The sequence below is a fragment of the Peromyscus maniculatus genome, chromosome 3 (assembly GCF_049852395.1).
Source record: "Peromyscus maniculatus bairdii isolate BWxNUB_F1_BW_parent chromosome 3, HU_Pman_BW_mat_3.1, whole genome shotgun sequence".
Taxonomy (NCBI): domain Eukaryota; kingdom Metazoa; phylum Chordata; class Mammalia; order Rodentia; family Cricetidae; genus Peromyscus; species Peromyscus maniculatus.
Genome location: NC_134854.1, coordinates 142,755,036 through 142,776,521, shown reverse-complemented (window position 1 = coordinate 142,776,521; position 21,486 = coordinate 142,755,036). Strand labels below are relative to the sequence as shown.

Below are 21,486 nucleotides of genomic sequence, written 5' to 3'. Positions count from 1 at the left end.
ACCCAGGGCCTCTGACATGATAAGCACGTGGTCTACTATTGAGTTGCCTCTCCAGTCTTTTTTTTTTTTTTTTTTAAATTCTCCCACATCTCTTCCACCCAAAATGGGGGAAACTCCTTATTAAGGCTCCTCTGGTGTCTTTCAGAGTGTAGTTGTGGCCAGGAAAGAACAGTATTCAAATTTGACTTGGAAGACAGAGTTAAAGGCTAAGTGTCCATTGGGGCTAGGGTCATTTTAGGCAGAGAAAGACCCTGAGGCCAAAGTCACCGAGGTCACTCCAACAAAAATGAGTCTCAACTCCACATCAGCTTCGAAGGAGCACCCTCAAATATCTTGGCGGTGACTGGGTTTCCTTTGGTCACAGAGTCCACGTCTTAACTCAAATCTTCCTGCATTCCCACATCTCCCTCATCACACGTCCCACACTCCCTCCCACATAACCCCAAGGGGTGGCTGCGTCAGGGACCGGCTCTCTGGCCCCACCTCTCGCCCTCTAGGGGGCAGGGCCCACCTGTGCCTGGGGGCGGGGCCGAGGCGGGGGGCGGGGCGGGACAGGTAGGGTGTAAGGTAGTGTTTGGAGCCGAGAGAAAGCGCCCAAACTGCAGCAAGCGAGCGCAGGAGCCGGCGGGCACTTAGGAGAGCCTCCTGGGCAGGGTGCAGGAGCGAGCGGGGAGGGAGGAGGTGGCGGGCCTGCGACGAGGAGAGGCGTGGAGTGGACACTTGGGGAGGAGGAGCCGGGCTCCGCGGCCGGAGAGAGACCTGCGAGGCGCCCGCGCAGCCGAGGGACCCCAGCGCGCAGAGCATGAGCGGCCAGCCGGCTGGAGAGCGACCCGGGGAGACTGCTTGCGCGCCACGCTGAGCGGCGGAGCCGGGTCGGGGCGGCGGGTGCTGGGTAGCCAGTGCTTGGGCGGCGGGCCGGGCGCAGAGCCATGGGGAGCCCCCGCGCTGCGCTGCTGATGCTGCTCCTGCGCCCCATCAAGCTGCTGAGGAGGCGCTTCCGGCTGCTGCTGCTGCTCGCGGTGGTATCAGTGGGACTCTGGACTCTGTATCTGGAGCTAGTGGCGTCAGCCCAGGCTGGCGGGAACCCCCTGAATCGCAGTAAGTAGCGCCGGGGGCCAAGGAGGTGGCGGAGGTGGGCGGGCGCCCCGGGGCGGGGATCCGCCTCTCCCAGCAGACTCCAGGTGCCAGCGCCTCCCCTCGCTTTCCCGGGGACCCTGGCTGTTGGGGGCCGCTGTCGGTCGCAGATTCAGGCCTGCCCAGGGTAGAGTGGGACCAGGACGCTCTCGGGGCTCCCTGAGCTCTGGCAGAGGTTTGGAGCGCCTTCCACCGTGCAGAATTCGCAGCATCGTGGACAGAGAAACGCGCGGTTAGCGAGCGCGGGCTCCCGGGCTGCGGCGCAATTCGGCCGCACGCTGCGATCGGCGCCGCCCCAACTTTGCCCTCTACTTGCTGGTTGTATGGTTGGCTCCCTGTTTCTCCTCCTGCTGATCTTTCGGGGGTTCTTTTTCAATCGCACCCCCGAGAGAGCCTCCAGGCCTTCCCGCATTGGGTGCGCTACTGTTTCCAAGTACCCACCTCCTTGAATTCGTAGTTCTCCGCTCGTCCAGACTGCCACCTCCAGTGTTTGAAGCCCTTGCAGAACCCGCGGATCTAACAAACTCCCGAGATCCCGCCCAAGGCGACCCTGCCATGGGTAGAGTCCTACTTATATTTTTATTCCACCAAAGCACTCAAGTTCCTGCTTAGAAAAACGGGAGGAAATGGCCTTTCCCCTCTTCAATGGATATGGTTATCCACAGCGACTTTCAATATACTTTTGATTGGCCTAACAAAGTAAAATATCATGTGGTAGCCAGAGAGGAATGGGGAACTTTCCAGAAGGGTCAGATACCCTTCCCCAGCCTAAAGAGGAAGTTCTCATTTCTTCTCCCTGGATTTCACTTTTCCTGTTTTAAGAGTCTCAAAGAATACCTTCCTGGTAGATATTTTGGTCAACAGCTTTGCCCTTGGCTGAATGTGGTCTTTTGTGGCTCAGAAGAAGAAATTACTGTCTCAGTAACTAAGCAGGTTTGGAGACATGAGCTTATAGCCCACCCTCTCTGTGGCAATGGACATATATAATTCTGGCTGTGAGCTAGGAGACTGGCTGTCACAAGAGAGAGATCAAGCTACTGTATGTAGCTAGAGATCAAGAGGCATTTGGCCTACATGATCTCCAGTTGGGTCCCTCTCAGTTGGGATAAGAGACCTTGTGGCCTCTGCCACTTGGGCATTTCCGAGGTGAGAGACCGCCCCGCATCTAGGGAAGAAGGTTGCCCTCGGGTACAAGCATGTAGCCCTGCATAGAGTCCTTCCTTCTTGTGACCCCAGTCTTCCTCCTTGGGTTTTGTTTTTTGTAGAAGCCTTCACACTGTGGCCACGCAGGTGCAGGTAGCTGAGCTTTCTTGGAGTGCGTACAGGTGGGAGGCTTGAGTTCATCTCCTTGGAACACCCTTTGCCATTTTTAGTGGGATACTCCGTATAAATGCAGCAGGGAGGCAGCTGCTTTGTGATCCTGAAGTTAGTGGTTGCTGTCCGTCCTCTTCGCTTTTCCTCTGCCTCGGGTGTGCGTCCTCCTCCCGGACCAGGCCCAGCTAGCTGGCCACAGTAAGCTTGCACTCCAGCTCCCACCAGCCTCTGGATCTTGTTGGCTTCCTCATACCAGTTTCTGAATCTGCTGTTTCTCTCCTCGGTGGATCTGACTTGTGGGTTTTTATATTTTTATTAAAAAAATTATTTCTTTTTCCGCCGGGCGGTGGTGGCGCACGCCTTTAATCCCAGCACTCAGGAGGCAGAGCCAGGCGGATCTCTGTGAGTTCGAGGCCAGCCTGAGCTACCGAGTGAGCCCCAGGAAAGGTGCAAAGCTACACAGAGAAACCCTGTCTCAAAAAAACCAAAAAAAAAAAAAAAAGCAAAAAAATTATTTCTTTTTCCAAACTGACCCTTCTCCAAAAAATGTTCCCAGCTTCTTATTCCAAAATTGACTTAGTGCTCCTTGTGATTTTTTTTTTCCTTTTTGAGACAGTCACTCGCTCTAGCCCAGGCTAATCTGCGGCTTGCTGTTGTTGAAGGCAGGGCTTGATTTCAAGATCTTCCTGCCTCAGTCTCCCAACTGCTGTTCGCGGGCGTCTGCCACATAGCCTGTCTTCCTCCTTGTGGTTTCTTTCTTTTCTTTCTTTTGTTTGTTTTTTGAGACAAGGTTTCTCTGTGTAGCCCTGGCTGTCCTGGAACTCACTCTGTAGACCAGGCTGGCCTCGAACTCACAGAGATCCACCTGGCTCTGCCTCCAGAGTGCTGGGATTAAGGGCATGCACCACTTTTTTTTTTTTTGTCATTAAGATGCCCAGATGTTTCGCATCAAAATCCCCTCTTGTGCTGTGTCTTAACTCCTCGCAGGTCAGAGCTATTCCTCTGGGGATGGAGTAGGGAATTAGGAATGGAAAAGTGGGAAGAGGTTGCTAGTGTTCCCTCCTCCTGCATACCAACAGCTCCAGAGTAGTCAAGCTACCCCTCCCAGCTGTGCCCAGGACTTGACCACAGCCACCAGAGCCCCATCTTAGCCCTGTTTCCCAGTGAGCCGCCCTGCCACTTTCTAGCAATCTCTGCCAACTCAGCCCACCACCCGCCTTCCTGTCATCTGTGAGGCTGGCCCCCGCTGCCCAGAACCTGTCATTTGCTTGTCCCTGTGTGAGGGTATATTGGTTTAACGCTGGAAAAGTGTATGGAGAATGGCAGTCACAAACTCTAGGGTGGCAGATAATGACAGGGGAGCAGACTTCCTGCTCCATCTTCACAGAATAACCTGGTAGTTGAAGATACGGATGGTGTGCAATTTTGGGCTCCATATGCAGAAAAAGCTCTAACCACGATTGGGATTGCTTTAAAGGAAAACAACTAAAAGTATTAACACATAGAAAAGGGTTCTTGGCTGCCATAATGACAGCCATTCACTCAGTCATATTTGTTTAATACATAGCTCAAACTAAGCATAGCACTGTGCTAGGTCATTTAGATATGATGACCAAGATATGGTGTCTTAGTTAGGTGTACTAATGCTATGATGAAACATCGTGGCCAAAAGCAAATTGGGAGGAAAGGGTTTATTTGGCTTACACTTCCACATCATAGTCCATCACTGAAGGAAGTTGGGCAGGAACCTGGAGGCAGGAGTTGATGCCAAGGCCATGGAGGGGTGCTGCTTACGTGCTGGCTTGCTCCACATGGCTTACTCAATCCCCCCCCCCCCCCCCCCCCCCCCCGTGTTCATTGGTGTTTCGCCTGCATATATGTCTGTATAAGAGTGTCAGAAGCCCTGGAACTGGAGTTACAAACAATTTTGAGTTGCCATGTGGGTGCTGAGAATTGAATCTGGGTCCTCGGGAAGAGCAGCCAGTGCTCTTAACTGCTGAGCCATCATTCCAGCCCCTAGCCCGCTTTCTTATACACCTTAGGACCACCAGCATAGGGATAGTACCACCCACAATGGACTGGGCCCTTCCACATCAATCACTAATTAAGAAAATGTCCTACAGGCTTGCCTGCAGCCTGATCTTATAGAGGCATTTTCTCAATTGAGATTCCTTCCTCTCCAATGACTAGTTGACATAAAATGATGAGCCAGCACATAATGGTTTCTTTGTTCTATAGCTTTCTGTCTAGGAGTGGAACAAAGTGTTGATTTAAAAAAAAAATCAGGCTGGGTGGTGGTGATACACACCTTTAGTCCCAGCATTTGGAAGGCAGAGGCAGACAGATTTCTGAGTTCAAGGCCAGCCTGGTCTATAGAGTGAATTCTAGGATAGCCAGGGCTACACAGAGAAACCCTATCTGGAAAGCATTCATTAAATTTTTCAAAAGTAGAAAGCAGATGTTGTTGTGATGTTTCTGAAAATGGGACACAGCTTTCAAATAATTTCATAGAAGTGGAGACATTTAGGGAGATGGTGAGGAGTTGGTTAAATCCTGATGAACTGGGGTGGAGAGATGGCTCATTGGTTAAGAGACCTTGCTGCTCTTGAAGAGGACCCAGGTTTGGTTCCCAGGATCAACATGGTGGCTCATAATGATTTTTGTTCCGGTACACAGGACCCAATGCCCTCTTCTAGCCTCCACGAGCATGGCATGCACACGGTGTACTTATTGATACAGGCAAAGCACACACCAAATAAAAACAGACTCTGATGAATTGAGGCTGGGGATGCAGCTCAGTTGGTAGTATGCCTGCCTAGTGTATATGAAGCTTTGAGTTTTCTCTTCAAGACCTTATAGAACTGGATGTGGTATGTATACCCCTGTAGTCACAGCAGTCTGAGGTGGAGACAGGAGGATCAGAAGTTCAAAGCCAGCCTGTGCTACATGAGACCCTGCCTTTAAAAAAAAAAAAGCTGAAAGAAGGAAAAAGAAGATTCTGATGGAGGGCAGGAAAAAGGCTACTCACAGGCATCCACGAGCAGGAGCCAGGAAAAAGCTAGCGTTTGGGAATGTGAGCGGCTGACTGTGGTGAGACAGAGGTATGTAGGTAAATGAAGGACGAGGCTCAACTGTGGAAGACTCCTGGGCCACTGAACTGCATCCCAGCTCTTGTGAGACTTTGAACAACAGGAAACCGTGGCATCTAGTTCACTGAAAGCAGAAAAGCAGCTATGGGTTTTAAGGTAGGATAACATTGCTGTGTGGAACAGGCAATCTTTGTAATAATACTTTGAGGGTGGGTAGGGGGGTTGGAATAGGGTCATCAGAGCTCCTTGCTGTGCCCCCATAAGTCCTAAAGTTACTGGATGGTAAAAGCTGCTCTGGAGTGTGTCATCTCAGTAGTGGTGTTGCTCAGAGAACCTGAGGTGACTATTGTATTCAGATGTGCACCTAAGTATTTCAGTATTTTAATAACTGGTACAGCTATGTTGATGTGTAGTGGCTGAATAGCAGCCCTGAGAGCAGACTCTTCAAGGTTCTCCATTCAGGTAGGCTTTAGCAAGTTATCCATTTGTTCACATTGTATCTAGTAAGGTTCTGCCAGAAGGCAGAGGTTGTACTAAAATGCTTTCTATATTCTTTGCTATGTAATGGACTTACAGTTGGGGTCAACTTGGTGTCAGAGCCAATAGATGACATTTTGGTACAAAGCCAGCACAGAGATATAGTGTTCATAGTGTATCCTGGTTTTATTTCAGAGTTGGGCCTGGCATGTTCCTTCCCAAGTACCAGGTTTACCTGATGGACACCAAAGCCCTCTCAAGCCTAGGAAACTCATTGTCCTTTGCTGCCTCTAAGGTCGGCCCCACATTTCCAGTTGGCCCTTATCATTTTTGATTGGCTTGAGTAGACAGAGGGAGGGACACCCACTGATGTCAGACAGACAGGTTGCTCCCATATCACCACAGCCGTTCTATTTGAAAGGATACAAACTTCCGTAGCAGAGGTAACCTAGGGCAGAGCTGTAATCTGAGAAGTGTGCCTGGCAGGGAGATGCAAATGAGGCAGATGTGTGGGCAGAGGAGGGATAGGATGGCTTGGAGAGGAGCCTCACAGTGGAGTAGAGCAGAGCCCGCTACAGCTTCTGCTGCCTGCCACGCTGTTCTTTCCCAAGACTCCACTGGTCTTTTTCTTCTGCTCTGCTTGCCTCCCTGAACGTTGGCATTTGTTATAGCGCTTGGCTGCTGTGGGCCCCTTCAAATTAGTATTCAGTTCTGGGCACATACTAGGCACTCTGGGGACTCTCCTAAACACCTCTGGTAACCACTGGGCAGTTGTAGATTTCAAAGCACCTGATAATTTCTATTAGCAGACACTAACTTATCGGTGACTAATCCAAAAATAAAACCCAGGAATTCTTGTCCGGTGTCCCGTCATACACGTACTCTCCAATGCCTTTGAAAATGAATGTCAAAGATAAGAATTGAGCGGTCTGGGGCTGGAGAGATGGCTCAGCAGTTAAGAGCACATAGTCTTCTTGCAGAGGCCCTGAGTTGGGTACCTAGTACCCTTGCTGGGCAGCTCATAATGCTGTAACTTCAGCTTCAGGGGATCAGAGCCTCCGAGGGCACCTGGACTCATGTGCATGCACGTACACAGATCTGTACACATAATTGAAAATAAAAGAATTATTGGGCAGTGGTGGCACACACCTTTAATCCCATCACTCAGGAGGCAGAGGCAGCCAGATTTCTGTGAGCTTGAGGTCAGCCTGGTCTACAAAAGCGAGTTGTAGAACAGCCAGGGCTGATACACAGAGAAACCCTATCTTGAAGAACAAAACAAAACAAAACAAAAAAAAAAGAAAAAACAAACCAGGCAAAAACAAAACTAAGAAAGAAAAGAAGAATTGAGCGGCTTCTGCTGTTTGTGAGTGTTTTCTAGCAGGCGAGTGGTGTTTGACCAGAGGACAACCTCTTTATTTGTTTCTGCCCTTTACCTGGACTCCCCGTTCCTGTCCTAATGGAGCCAGCGGGTATCTTGGCGAGACATCCCCAGCTTCGTTCTGTTCTCCACCCAGGGATCCTCAGTCTAAGCTGGTGGCACTGGAGCTGCCAGACACTCCCTGTCCTCGGGGTTGTTCAGGGCACGACTCGCCTACTTCTCGGCACAAGGGCTTCTGAAATAACCGATTGGGTGCTGGTTCACTGGAGGCTGGAAGGGGCACTGCAGTAATTTTCCAGGCCACAGATTCTGGCCTGGCCCTCTAGTGTTGAGCTTTATGGAGCAGAGCGGGGCAGCCGCCTTGGAGTTTGCTTTGGAAGGGGGCCTGGAGGCTGTTCTGGGAGTTGCTGCACAGTACAGTCTACCCAGTTCCACTAGTCTCAAAACCCTCCCCTTTAAAAAATTTTCCACAAGCATTTTCCCTATATCCCAAGATGGTGAGGTCTAAACTAGGCCAGCCATACATTTACATTCTGATGCAGTCCTCCTCTGACCTTTCGATCCACCTAATTAATAGATTTATAGATTAACTAACACAAAAGGATACTGCTGGGACAGATAAGTTTGGATGGTGTATATAAAAGGTGTTAGACCGAATGAATAGGTTGTGAATTCTGAGCAAAGCATGATAGGTCTTTAATTTTTTTATACTTGTAGGTTCTGCTTTTCTTTGCCCTGCTTTTCTTTTTAGACAGGGTTTCATGTATCCCAAGCTGGCCTCCAACTCCCGATGTAGCCAAGGATAACCTTGAACTTCTGATACTTTCGCCATTACTTCCGGAGTGAATTTGATGACAGATGTGCTCCACTATACCTGGTCCTTTTATGTGGTGTTGAGGATAAGCCAAGGCTTCCTGCATAGTAGGCAAGCACTTGACCACAGCTATATTTCTGATTCAGGTCCTTCAAATGTTGGAAACAGCCATTAGATTAACAGAAATGATTATCTTTTTTTTTTTTTTTTTTTGGTTTTTTCGAGACAGGGTTTCTCTGTGTAGTTTTGCGCCTTTCCTGGAGCTCACTTGGTAGCCCAGGCTGGCCTCGAACTCACATCGATCCGCCTGGCTCTGCCTCCCGAGTGCTGGGATTAAAGGCGTGCGCCACCACCGCCCGGCCAGAAATGATTATCTTAATTATTTTTTGCCATGCTGAAGTTTGAGCTATGACTTTGTACTACTACATCCATATTCCTAGCTTAAAAAAAAAAAAAAAAGATTACTAGCCAAGTGGTGGTAGCTCATGCCTTTAATCCCAGCACTTGGAGGCAGAGGCAAGCAGATCTGAGTTCAAGGCCAGCCTGGTCTACAGAGCAAATTCTAGGACAGCCAGGGCAATACAGAGAAAACCTGTCTCAAAAAACCAAACCAAACAAACAAAAAGATTACCTATCTATCTATCTATCTATCTATCTATCTATCTATCTATCTATCTATCTATCTATCTATCTATGAATGACATAGTTTTACTATATAACTCTGGCTGGCGTGGAACTCTTTATGTAGGCTGGCCTTGAACTCAGAGAGATCCTGTTGCCTCTGCCTTCTAGGTGCTGGGTTAAAGGCGTGCGCCACCATGCCCAGCTATTTTTATTATTTTTAGTTGTAACTATGTATGTGTGCTTGTGTACTCATGGATGCCAGAGGTATTATACCTCGCTGGGAGCTAGATTTACAGACAGTTGTAAGCTGCCTGATGTGGGTTCTGGGAATTCAACTTGGATTCTTTGCAAGAGCAGTATACATGCTCTTAACTACAGAGCCATCTCTCCAGCTTCCAGTTTTTTAAAAACCTTTTTATGAAAGACACAGACAGACAGACAGGCACGGACACATGCATGCACGCATATGCACACACACAGGGCAAGGTATTGCTCTATAAATGTACAGCCTGGTAAACAGTGTATCTGCATAGCCAATCATGATGAAGAAACAATTCTGTAATACACCTTGAACTTCCCTTTGACTCACTAACACCAGCATAGATGAACTTAAGACTACTTTTATATGTTATAAATGGAATCATTCGCTGGGCGGTGGTGGCGCGCGCCTTTAATCCCAGCACTCGGGAGGCAGAGCCAGGCGGATCTCTGTGAGTTCGAGGCCAGCCTGGGCTACCAAGTGAGTTCCAGGAAAGATGCAAAGCTACACAGAGAAACCCTGTCTCAAACAAACAAACAAACAAACAAAAAACCCAAAACAAACAAACAAAAAAAACAAACAATGGAATCATTTAATATGTGATTTATTATACAAGTTACACACACTTTTTTTTTTTTTTTTTTGAGACAGTGTCTAATGTAATCCAGGCTGGCCTCAAACACCATGCCTGGCTTTAAAATACTCTTTATGATTCTAAAAACAATGAACATTCCTTGTCCTGGGTGACAGCTCTATAACTGGACCATTAAGCTACAGTCACAGCTTTCCTATCTTGTGCTTTAGGCGATCTAGCATATCTGATGTAATGGTCATCAGTGGCTAAGGCGAGGGGCCCAGCTACTGTGAGACAGAGCCGAGGATGTCCCAGCAGAGCTGCTGTGAGACAGAGCCCTGAGGATGTCCCACTAGAGCTGCTGTGAGACAGAGCCCTGAGGATGTCCCACCAGAGCTGCTGTGAGACAGAGCCGAGGATGTCCCAGCAGAGCTGCTGTGAGACAGAGCCGAGGATGTCCCAGCAGAGCTGCTGTGAGACAGAGCCGAGGATGTCCCAGCAGAGCTGCTGTGAGACAGAGCCGAGGATGTCCCAGCAGAGCTGCTGTGAGACAGAGCCGAGGATGTCCCACCAGTGCTGCTGTGAGACAGAGCCGAGGATGTCCCACCAGAGCTGCTGTGAGAGTAGCGTTGGGGGCTGTTGTTTTTACTGTGTGTGAAACTCCCCAAAATGTTTCTTTCCAGTCTTGATACTGGAATGGCTGTGTTTATCTTGAACAGTTTAGTTTTTATTGGTCAAATAGGTTGTGTAGCTACCCTGGTTTCTCCCTTTGTGTTGGCATTAGAAAAGCCTTAGAACTTAATTTTCCGCCGGGCGGTGTGGTTGAGCATGATTTTAATCCCAGCACTTGGGAGGCAGAGCCAGGCGGATCTTTGTGAGTTCGAGGCCAGCCTGGGCTACAGAGTTAGATCCAGGACAGGCACCAAAACTACACAGAGAAACCCTGCCTCCAAAAAACCAAAAAAAGAATTTAATTCTTCCTTCACATGGAGAAAAGTGGAAGAAATTTTATGATTTGTAGTTTGACCTTTCCTCTCTTCCTTCCTTCCTTTTATAGGTGGAACCCAGAACCTCACATGTTAATCTAGTGTTCACTACTGAGCTATGCTCCCAGATCTGTATTTTCCTATTTCTTTCTTTCTTTGTGTCCTACAACTACTTCCAGTTTACACCATCTTAAGAGCCTGTGGATCTTACAAGCCACTTAACTTAATCAAGAAATCGATAAAAGTGCAACGGTATACATAGGAACATTGAAAAATTGCCTCTGACTTGCTACTCTGGCTGAGAGATTATTGAAAAGAAACGGTAAAATAAGTAAATAAAATTCAATAAGCTGGTCGGAAACAATCCAGGCACTAGCCAGCAAGCTAGAAAACTTATGTGTCACACGGGCACTAAATATTGAAGAAGGCTGGGCGGTGGTGGTGAATGCCTTTAATCCCAGCACTCGGGAGGCAGAGCCAGGCGGATCTCTGTGAGTTCAAGGCCAGCCTGGGCTACCAAGTGAGTTCCAGGAAAGGCACAAAGCTACACAGAGAAACCCTGTCTCGAAAAACCTAAATAAATAAATAAAAATAAATAAATGTTGAAGAAGACCTGAGAGGGACAGAGAGATGTTGCTGGAGGGCTTCTCTCCAGGTTCCACCAATCCCCGCAGTCCCACAATCCACGTATAAAATAATCACTCAGACGCTTATATCACTTATAAACTGTATGGCTGTGGCAGGCTTCTTGCTAACTGTTTTTATATCTTAAATTAACCCATTTTTATAAATCTATACCTTGCCATGTAGCTGGTGGCTTACTGGCATCTTCACATGATGCTTGTCCTGGCGGTGGCTGCAGTGTCTCTCCCTCCTTCTTCCTGTTTTCCCAATTCTCTCTCCTTGTCCTGCCTATACTTCCTGCCTGGTCACTGGCCATCAGTGTTTTATTTATATAGAGCGATATCCACAGCAGAGAGATCGTGGAAGTGAAGCTCTGGGTCTGCTATGCAGCCGCTGACGGATCCACAAAGTCACAAACATCAGAGGTCCCTCCCTGTGGACAGCTGAGAAGATAGGCTGGGGAAGAGCCTTTGCTTGCTCTGCCTCCAATTCCTTATCCTTATCCTTTTGTTGTTGTTATTATTATTATTTACTACTACTTTGTTTCCTGAGATAGTCTCCACACATAGCTCAGGCTGGCCTTGAACCTGTGCTTCTCCTGCCTCCATCTTCTGAGTGTTGCAATTACGGGTTTGTATCATTGTATCCAGTGCTGCTGCCGCTGCCGCTGCTGCCACCGCCTCTTCCTCCTCTTCCTCCTCCTCCTCCTCCTCTTTTTCTGAGGAAGAGGCTCTCACTATATAGCCTAGGCTGGCCTTAGAATCACAGAATCCTCCTGCCTCGGCTGCCTGAGTGCCGGGATTAAAGGAGTGTGACATCATGCTTGGCCTCCGTTTCTTTTAGACCATGTTTTTGTGTCACCTAGCAGAGGCTATGCTGGGTCCTGCTTTATAGTAGGTAAAGTTATGCTTTGTAGAATCAGGCCGTTAGAAGAGGGATGAAGGATGGGAAAAAGAAGAAGGAAAAAAAAAAGGTATTGCTGAGTGGTAGTGGCGCACACCTTTAATCCCAGCACCCAGGATGGGGAGGCAGGTGGATCTCTAGAGTTTGAGGCTAGTCTGGTCTACAGAGCAAGTTCTAGGACAGCCAAGGGAACAAAGAGAAACTCTGTATTGAAAAGCAACAACAACAAAAAGGTGTGTGGCTGTGCACACCTTTAATCTGTGCACATTGTGAGTTCAGGCCAGCCTGGTCTACATAGTGACTTCCAGGCCAGCCAGAGCTACACAAAGACTGTGTCTCAAAAACAGAAAGGGGGAAAAAAAAAAAAAGGGAAGGGGGTGCTGCTGGAGAGATGGGTCAGCAGTTTCAGAGCATTGTCTGCTCTTCCACGGGACCTGTGTTCAGTCTGCAGCACCCACAAGGAGGCTTACACCAGTCTGTAACTCCAGTTCCTGGGCTTCTGATACCCTCACGCACATGCAGGCAAAATATCAATGCACATAAAATAAATAAATAAGGAAGGAAGGAAAGAGAGAGGGGATGGTGGAGGGTAGGAATAGAGAGAGAACTTCCAAGAGATTTTCTGTATAAGCACCCAGGAAATTGAATAATGTGTGTTTTTCAATTTTCAGTTTGCAAATCTTGAATGGTAACTGAGATGATTCATTTCAAAGCTTAAGGGAAAATGTCTATGGAACATTTGCTTTTTTTGGTGGAGAGCTGAATGGAATAAAAGCCTTGATAGTTCCTGGAAAAATGTGGAATTTGAAGACAAGGCAGGGTTTTAATCCCAGTTCTGTTACTCACCAATTTAAGACCTCGTGTAAGGTAATTATTCCTTTCCAAGTCTCCGATGCCTCATCTGGGTCAGAGGTCACACTGCTTGGTGTAGAGCTTTTCCTCTTCCAGTGAGGTTAATGAGTCTGCCACAGACAGGTGCCTAATTAGAGGTCGTAGAAGTTAAGTGCTCAGTGAATGGTGATTCCCACCTCTTCCTCCTTGAGGTTTCCAGTCTGCGAGAAATGGACAATGCCCAGGCAGGCATGGGTGAATAGGCTGTATTCTTCAACTGGTCCTTTGTCCAAATGCTTCTTCAGGTTAGCCTATGACAAACACGTGCCCAGCTCCAAGCATCTGCTGGGCCATCCCTGCTCAGGACACATGTTCTTCAGCGACTCTTCCTTCGAGATGCTCAGTGTTGAATCCGCTTTTCCATCCCTGCTATAGGCACATGTTTGCGTTGGGAGGTAGGTCAGCTGCCAGAGACTTCTGAGAGACCGAGCACTGTTTGGCTGTAGTAGGACAGAATACATCAGCCTGTCATCATGCTACCTGCTCTGGAGTACATGTCGAGGATGGGAGGCGCTGTAAGGCAGGAACATGCACAGTAATCGTAATTTAAATTTTAGCATGGTAGCACATGCCTTTGTTCCCACCACAGGCAGAGACAGGTGGATCTTTATGAGTTCAAGGCCAGTCTGATTTACATAAAGTGAGTCACCGGCCAGCCAAGGCCACATAATGAGACCCTGTCTCAAACGGTAAAATCAAATAAAAAATAATCTAAATCTTAGCTCTGACTTGCTATAGGTAATGGATTAGATAAGATAAATTTAAATGATTCAAAACAAAGGAAAATAAAATTTTAGAAGGAACTGTATTCGTTCCTTTTCTTGTTGCTATGACAGAATCCCTGTCGAAGGCAACTTAAGGAAGTTTGGTGGCTAACGTTGGCTGTCAGCTCGGCACAGCCGGGGTAAGAGACCCTCAATCCAGGAATTGCTTCTACTGGCTTCCAGCAGCTGTGTCTGGGGGGAATTTTCTCGCTTCATGACTGAAGTGGGAGGTGGTGTCATCTCCAGTCTGTGAGCCTGGGATGCATGAGAAAGGTAAATAAGCAAGCCAGAGGAGACAAGCCAGGAAGTAGTGTGCCTCCATGGTTTGACTTCCCTGTGATCTCTTGTTGTTAGCCATAGTGTTTATCTTAGGACAGGAAATACTAGGATAGGAGGTGTTTATCTTGGCTAATAATTTGGGATACAGTCCATCATGCTGGGAAAGGTAAGGTGCCAGGGCTGTGGAGATGACCGGTCACTTTGTGTCCCACTCCAGAAACACTGAGGGATGAGTGCTGGTTCTCCACTCACTGCCCTTTACACTCATTCACTGGCACAGGAGACGGGGCCACCCATAGTCACAGGGGCCTTTTCCTCTCAGTTCAGCCTTTCTGGAAACACTTTCATACCATGCACAGGTATGGATCCACGGTGACGTTAAATCCAGTCAAATTGACCTTGAAGATTTAACCATTAAATCGAGGCAATAAGTGTAAACAAAAACCATATAAATTTTGAAGGCTTTAGCTTTATCCTCTTTGGGAGTAGGTTTGAAACTCTTCCATGTTACTTAGGAGCTAAGGGGACAGTCATTTTTTTTTTTTTTTAATGTTCTGGTTATAGTCTTGAAGACTTAACTGCCTAAACTCTTAGTGGTGGCCATTATCCCAGGGCTTCTGGCTAAGGTCATCTCTAATGTGGTCTCAATGCAAGCAGTTGCCTTGAAGATTCAAGGTCCCTCTCTGCTGAGATTCCCTTGCGAATACCTTGATCCACCCTTTCTAACTTGTCTGCCAACCAGAGTTCACAGATGTGTGGCACTGCTCACACGCACCCTCCTTGTGCAACGAGCTCGGTGTCCTGGTCACTGCTGAGCCAGAGACTGGCACAGGGAGTGAGGACCCTGAGAACTTCTCCAGAACCAGAGACAAAGCCCAGCACTCGTCCTCAGTTCTTGGGTCAGTTTCTTCCCATTTTGGCTGAGTGGGAAAAGGGAGAAGGAGAGGGGGAACACCCAGTGGGTGACTTTCAGCAGTAGTGGTGACGATTGTACAAGGGAGGAAGACTGGGCAAGAACCCAAGGGGGAGGATTTTATTCTCTTCTCATTCTAGTGACTTTTGTTTGTCTAGAAGTTTTATTTGCTTCTACGTCAACAATTTTAGATCCCTTTAAAATGCTATATTAATTGTATGCTTTTGACCATTGTAAACAACTTTATCATCTAATATTGTTGATGCGCCCCAAACTAAGGGGCCTGCATCTGCTGCTCCGACTGTCCTACCTTAGGTTTTGATCCTTGGAGATTTCTTTTCCATTATGAAGGGCTTAGCTGTGTCCTTAAAAAGAAGCTAGTAATATCGTATGCAGTACCTGTAAACATTTTGGTATGTTTTTCCAAAGAAGTCCTTTGGCTTAAGTGCCCTTTTAAGAGTTTTTTTTTTTTTTTTTTTTTTAAGGCAGGGTTTCTCTGTGTAGCCCTGACCTGTCCTGGAACTCACTCTGTAGACCAGGCTGGCCTCAAACCCCCAGATCCACCTGCCTCTGCTCCCTGAGTGTTGAGATAAAAGGCGTACACTGCCACCACCACCCATGGAGATTTATTTTTATTAATTTTTTGTATGTGTGTGCCTGTGTGTCCATGTGCGTGCTGATGCCTATGGAGGCCAGAAGATGGCTTCGGATACCCCTGAGCTGGACTTACATGTGGCTGTAAGTTGCCTGATGTGGGTGCTGGGAACCAAACTTGGGTCTTTGTAAGTGCAGAGCCATCTCACCTTCCTCCTTTAGCTTGAGCGTCCAAGTCTCCTGTCTGATCATGTGTGTGTGCGCGCGCGCACATGTGCATGCAGAGATGACTATTTCTGTAGAAGGCAGATAGCACTAGCTAAGTGTCAGTTGAGGGAACCAGCTGTTGAATTGAGGAGCCTGTTGTATAGAAGTTACCTGGGGTGAGGGAGATGAAGATGAGCAGCATGTGAGGCAGGCCTCTTGATGGCACTCTGCAGAATTCAGGCTTGGCAGTGGATAGGGTAGCCGCCTAAATTCTGTTAGGCAGGATTTGGAGATAATGAAAGTCCCTTTTTAAAAATCCACTAATTTAGCCGGGCGGTAATGGTGCACACCTTCAATCCCAGCACTTGTGAGTTCAAGAACAGCTTGGTCTATAGAGCGAGTTCCAAGAACCCAGGACTACACAGAGAAGCCCTGTCTTTTTTTTTTTTTTTTTTTTTGGTTTTCCAAGACAGGGTTTTTCTGTATAGCTTTGTACCTTTCCTGGACCTCACTCTGTAGGCCAGGCTGGCCTCAAACTCACAAAGATCTGCCTGCCTCTGCCTCCTGAGTACTGGAATTAAAGGCATTCGCCACCACCGCCCGGTGAGAAACCCTGTCTTGGAAAAAAAAAATCCACTAATTTGTATTTCAATTCTTCAGACATTTATTGAATTTTTGAATGTTCCAGGAGCTGTGACTGTAAGTAAATAAAGCTGTTGGAAGTTTGCAAGGTGGCTTGTGATGGACATTTAAAGCTGGTCATGATACCACACGTCTGTAATCCCAGTTCTCAGGAGACTGAGACAGGTTGCTGCAAATGTTGAGGCCAGCTTTGCCCATGTGGTACAACTCTGTCTTTTATTTATTTATTTATTTATTTATTTATTTATTTATTTATTTATTTATTTTAGGCAGGGTATCACTATGTATCCCTGGATGTTCTGGAACTCATCATGTAGACCAGGCTGACCTTGAACTCACAGAGATCTCCACCTGCCTCTGCTTCCACCATGCCTGTCTACAGCCCTGTCTTAAAATAAATAGCCAGGTGTGTGGCATGGGTCTTTAATCCCAGCACTCAGTAGGCAGAGGCATGTGGAGCTCTGTGAGTTTCAGGTCAGATGGGGTGACATACTCAGACCCTGGTCGAATGAATGAATGAATGAATGAATGAATGAATGAATGAATGAAAACAAATGACCTCCTCAACCCCAAACCATCTCTGTGGTTACAATAGTGATTCTAAGGGTAGGTGGTGAGTGAGTATCTAGCTTGAAAGGGAGGCAGACAAAAGCTGAGCCATCTCGAGGAAAGATGTGATAGTTTGGTGGCAGAGTTGATGTAGTAAAGGAGAAAATATGAAGTTATGGGTTTCAGACATGATTCTCTGGCTCCATTCTGTCATGATCATTTTTATTAAGGGATGCTGTATCAATCCAGTATCTCAAAAGTGTTCTTGTGAGAAGGAAGTGTTGCATTTCTTCTCCTGTTTTTGTCTTTGGGACTTGGGTACTGCAGTAGTCCTGGAGAACAGTGTTAAGGGATCAGGAGACAAATGAGCATTCAGCAGATACTTCTGAGCACTTGTGAAATACCAGGCAGTGCCCTGGGCATTGGGAGCATAGCATGGCTCACGAAATTCACGAGTGGTCCAAAGTGACTGCGGGGAGGTAGGAGAAGGGGCATCCCAAGCGGTGACATTCTGAAAGCAGGTGTCTTAGTGGTACAGGGTATGATTAAGCACCCGATGGATGGCGAGATTTAAGGCCTTTAGTGATTCAGACAGTGGGAGCCTGGCAGAGGACAGAACAGAGTTGCAGCTGGTTTTCAGTGTCTCCTTTCTACTCTTCCCGCTGTCCTTGAAGCTTTGCCCTTTTACCTCCTGGCAGGAAGAGCCAGCCACTGCCTCTGAGCTCTCTACTCAAGGTTATTCTGGGCCTGGAGAGAGACCCATCATAGTGTAAACCTGGATGCCCAAACAAATCTGGGTGGGGTTGGGTCCTTCCTCCCCTACTGAAAGCCTGGCTGGAATTAACCTCTGCTCCCCGTTCCCTCACAGCATTGTTTTCATACCTCCATTAGTGCACTTATCAAAGTCTGCTTGCATCAGAGTTATTTCTGTCTGGGTTTGCCTTCCCCCAAGAGATTGTAAATTTCTAGAGTGCTGGACTTAGGCATTGCCCCCCTTTTTAGATCCATGGGACAGAGATTTTTAACACTTTGTGGATTGTGTATACCTGTAAGAATCTCATGGAGAAATGCAGGCCCTTTCTCCAGAAGTTTATTCACCCCTTAAACATTTCGCATACTATCAGTCCCCTGACCCCTATCTAGGAATCCTGAGGCAGTAATTTTCCAGAGTGTTTTATCCAGTGCTCTGGTAAGCTCTCAGGGTCTGATTGATGGGAACTTCCTGCCAATTAAACCTCCTTTAGTTGCAGAAGATATTAGGTGGTAGCAGGGAAGCCAGAAGAGCACCTCTGTAAAGGGAGCATGTAACCGGATGCGCCCGTGCAGAGGGCGGGGCTGTTCAGAGGCTGTGGCTATCCCAGGCCGTGGGCAGGCCTTCTCCCACATCTTTGCCATTGTTATGCTGTGTTCTGTTATCATTTCATCCCTTCTGCTTGCTTCTCAAATGCTGCCCACCTTTGACTTCATCCCCCGTCTTGAGCTGCCTTTGACTGTTTCAGAAGCAGCTGACCTATCCTCCTTGGAACTTTGTTGCAGTTAAGTTATGTGAAGCTTGTCCTCTGGGTCTGTCTCCTGTATCCACAGCCTGAGAGACTCCTGAGTGTCTAGTTAGGGCAGCTCACGGCACTGCTCTATAAGCATGCGTGGAGCACCTGAAGAGGCAGCTGGTCACCTTGGATTTGAGCTGCTGTAGCTCATGCGTCCTCTGAGGTTGCCACGATGCCAACCATCCCACCTGCTCCTTTAACTACTCTATAGTTGAGGGTGACCTTAACTTCTGATCCTCCTGCCTCTGCTTCCCAAGTACTGGGATTACAAGCACGGACTACCCAGGGCTTTGTGCATGGCAGGCAAGCACTCTACTAGCCCAGCTGCATCTCTAGCCTTGTGGGGTTTTAAATCTCTTCTGTGTCTCTTTTGATTGGGTTCAAGGCATTGTCTCTAACATATCACGAGGATACCTGTCCTCCAGCCCCGAATCTTAGAGATTAGAGTTGTTGAGATGACTGGCGACTCCTGGCAGACATCCGCAGGGGAACGTGAAGGAAATCCGTTGACTGAGCCTCTGTGCAATCCGAGAATCTTTCAACATGATTCACCACGTCATTACTACAGTTGATCTGAGTTACTCTTTAAAATGGAATCTGTTCGCCCAACTTCAGGCCTTGGCCAGTGAAGATTGTAAGGCCTACAGAATTTTAATTAACTTGTACAGATAGCAGAACTGGGCTCCGAACTCCTGATACATTTTTTCACCCCTGTCAATGACCAGTTATTCTGCCTGCTCATTCATTCCCCTTTTCTTTGCTAATGCTTTATTCTTCCTCCCCTTAAGTCAACAGTTCTCAACCCGGGGGTCACAACCCCTTTGGGGGTTGAACAACCCTTTCATAGGGGTCTCTGAGGACCATTGGAAAACACAAATATTTACATTATGATTCATAAAGTAGCAAAATTAAAGTTATAAAGTAGCAATGAAAATAATTTTATGGTTGGGGGTCACCACAACGTGAGGAACTGTATTAAGGGGTCTCAGCATTAGGAAGGTTGAGAACCACTGCCCTAAGTGATATTTTATTTTCTCAGTGCTGGGGATGGAGCCTAGTACATCATGCATGCTAGGCAAGTACTCTACCATTGAGCAACACCCTCAGCCTGTGTTTATCTTTTCTTACCAGTGAGGCAGCTGAAGTCATTGCCACTTAGTTGCCGGTGGATCATGTTTCCAGCTCAGCTACTGTTAGCAGTAATCTGTGGCTTTCCTGAAATTTCTCTTGTGACACCTGCTTTGATATTAGTGGTTGAGAGTAGCCTGCAAAGATGTTCTTATTGATGTTGAATTCTCACATTGCAAGGGGCAGGTCAAGACTTGACGTTCTTCAGTGAACAGATTCCTTTGCTTTAGGCTCCCATCCTGAGAACAGAGCCCATTCAGTATCGAGCTCCTCCTCGCCTCCTCCTCTGGTCATTGTTTCCTCCTCCGCTGAAAGTTTTTTTTAATCATTATTTATTTTTTTTTTTTTTTTGTGTGTGTGTGTGTGTGTGTGTGTGTGTGTGTGTGTGTGTTTGAGAGAGAGACAGAGAGAGAGAGAGAGAGAGAGAGAGAGAGAGAGAGAGAGAGAGAATGTACCTGCCACAGCACCTATATAGAGATCAGAGGACAACTTATGGGAGTTGGTTCTCTCCACCATGTGGGTCCTGGGGATTAAATCTGGGTCATCAGCCTTGGTGGCAGATGCCTTTACCTGCTGAGCCATGTCACTGGCCCCTCAACTGGGCCTTTAATGGCAGCTGATACCACATGTAATTGCAGTGGACCCTGGAGTCTGTTTCAAGCAGTAATATGATGGGACTTACATTCAGAACTGACTTAAAAAATAGTGTATACCTGTTATCCCAGCTGCCAGGGAAGCTGAGGCAGAGGAATTGCAAGTTCAAGGCTTGCATTGGGCACAAAGTGAATTCAAGGCTAGCCTGGGTAACTTAAGGAGACCCTGTACCAAAATAAAGCCTAAAAAGAAGAAGAAAAAAAAGAGGCTGTGGATATAGTTCAGTGATAAAGCAATTGCTTGGCATTGTGCTTGAGGCTCTAATCTCACTCCCCAGTACTGCCCCCCCCCAAATAAAGAAGAAAAAAGGGGGGCAGAAAAGCACATAAATCTTTTCTCTTTCCAGCACATAGTAGAACTGGGCATCAGGGGATAGATTTTCAGTCTTGTTCTGATATGAACTGGCTGTACGTCTTTCAGTAAGTCAACTCTGCTCTTTGCTGTCTGGGGCTGAGTCTTTCTTTGTCAACACAGAGCTCTGACTATGATCCCTGGTCTTATCTAATTCTGACATCGTCCTCAGAGAAATGGTCTTTGTCTCAGCTTTCAGTCTCCTGAGTTGAATGTGGCCAGAGAAGGATTAGCCAAAAGGAGACGAGGGGAGATGCCTGGGTTCAAATCCTGGCTCCTTACAAGCAACCGTTAGCTCTGTAAACTTGCCCGACTCAAGGGAGATGGGAGGCTGGGCTGGGGCCTGCTCTTGTCCCTGAGACAGCGGCTGTCTCCTCCCTTCCCCATTCCCACTGGGGAAGGAAGGGTTGACCTATGGGTGGGGGCTCTGAGGGAGGCTAAAAGTTGGGTGATGATGTGGGGAACACTTGGGGGGGGCATTTCTGTAAGCCCTGGTCACCTTTGTTGTCAATCTCGTGACCCTCCCCTGAACTTCTGAGCTATAGACGGGACTGGGTCCTACCCTAGGGCCTCACCCTCTCTTCCTTCTGCCTGCTGGGCAGCCATCACATAAACGGTGCTGTGTGCTTAGCTCAGGAGTGGAGAGGCCGTTCAGGGACTGACTGAGGAATTGCCCACTAATCTTGGCAGTTCCTGCCACAAGCTTGACCAGACCATCAGAAGTGGGGGAATGAGAAGTAGGAGTCAGTGAGTCATGGGTGCAGCCACGGGGAAGAAGCCCTTGGCAG

The 21,486-nt window shown here is 47.6% G+C and overlaps 1 protein-coding gene across 1 annotated transcript in view; it reads left to right on the top strand.

Moving 5' to 3' along the window:
* The first annotated feature begins 578 nt into the window (after positions 1 to 578).
* Positions 579 to 21,486, top strand: part of B4galnt3 (beta-1,4-N-acetyl-galactosaminyltransferase 3) — a 107,688-nt gene continuing 86,780 nt past the window's right edge. Inside the window, exon 1 of the mRNA XM_076567803.1 lies at positions 579 to 1,098. Coding sequence (XP_076423918.1) covers positions 930 to 1,098 — 169 coding nt within the window. The 5' untranslated portion in view covers positions 579 to 929. The remainder of the gene's footprint in view (positions 1,099 to 21,486) is intronic.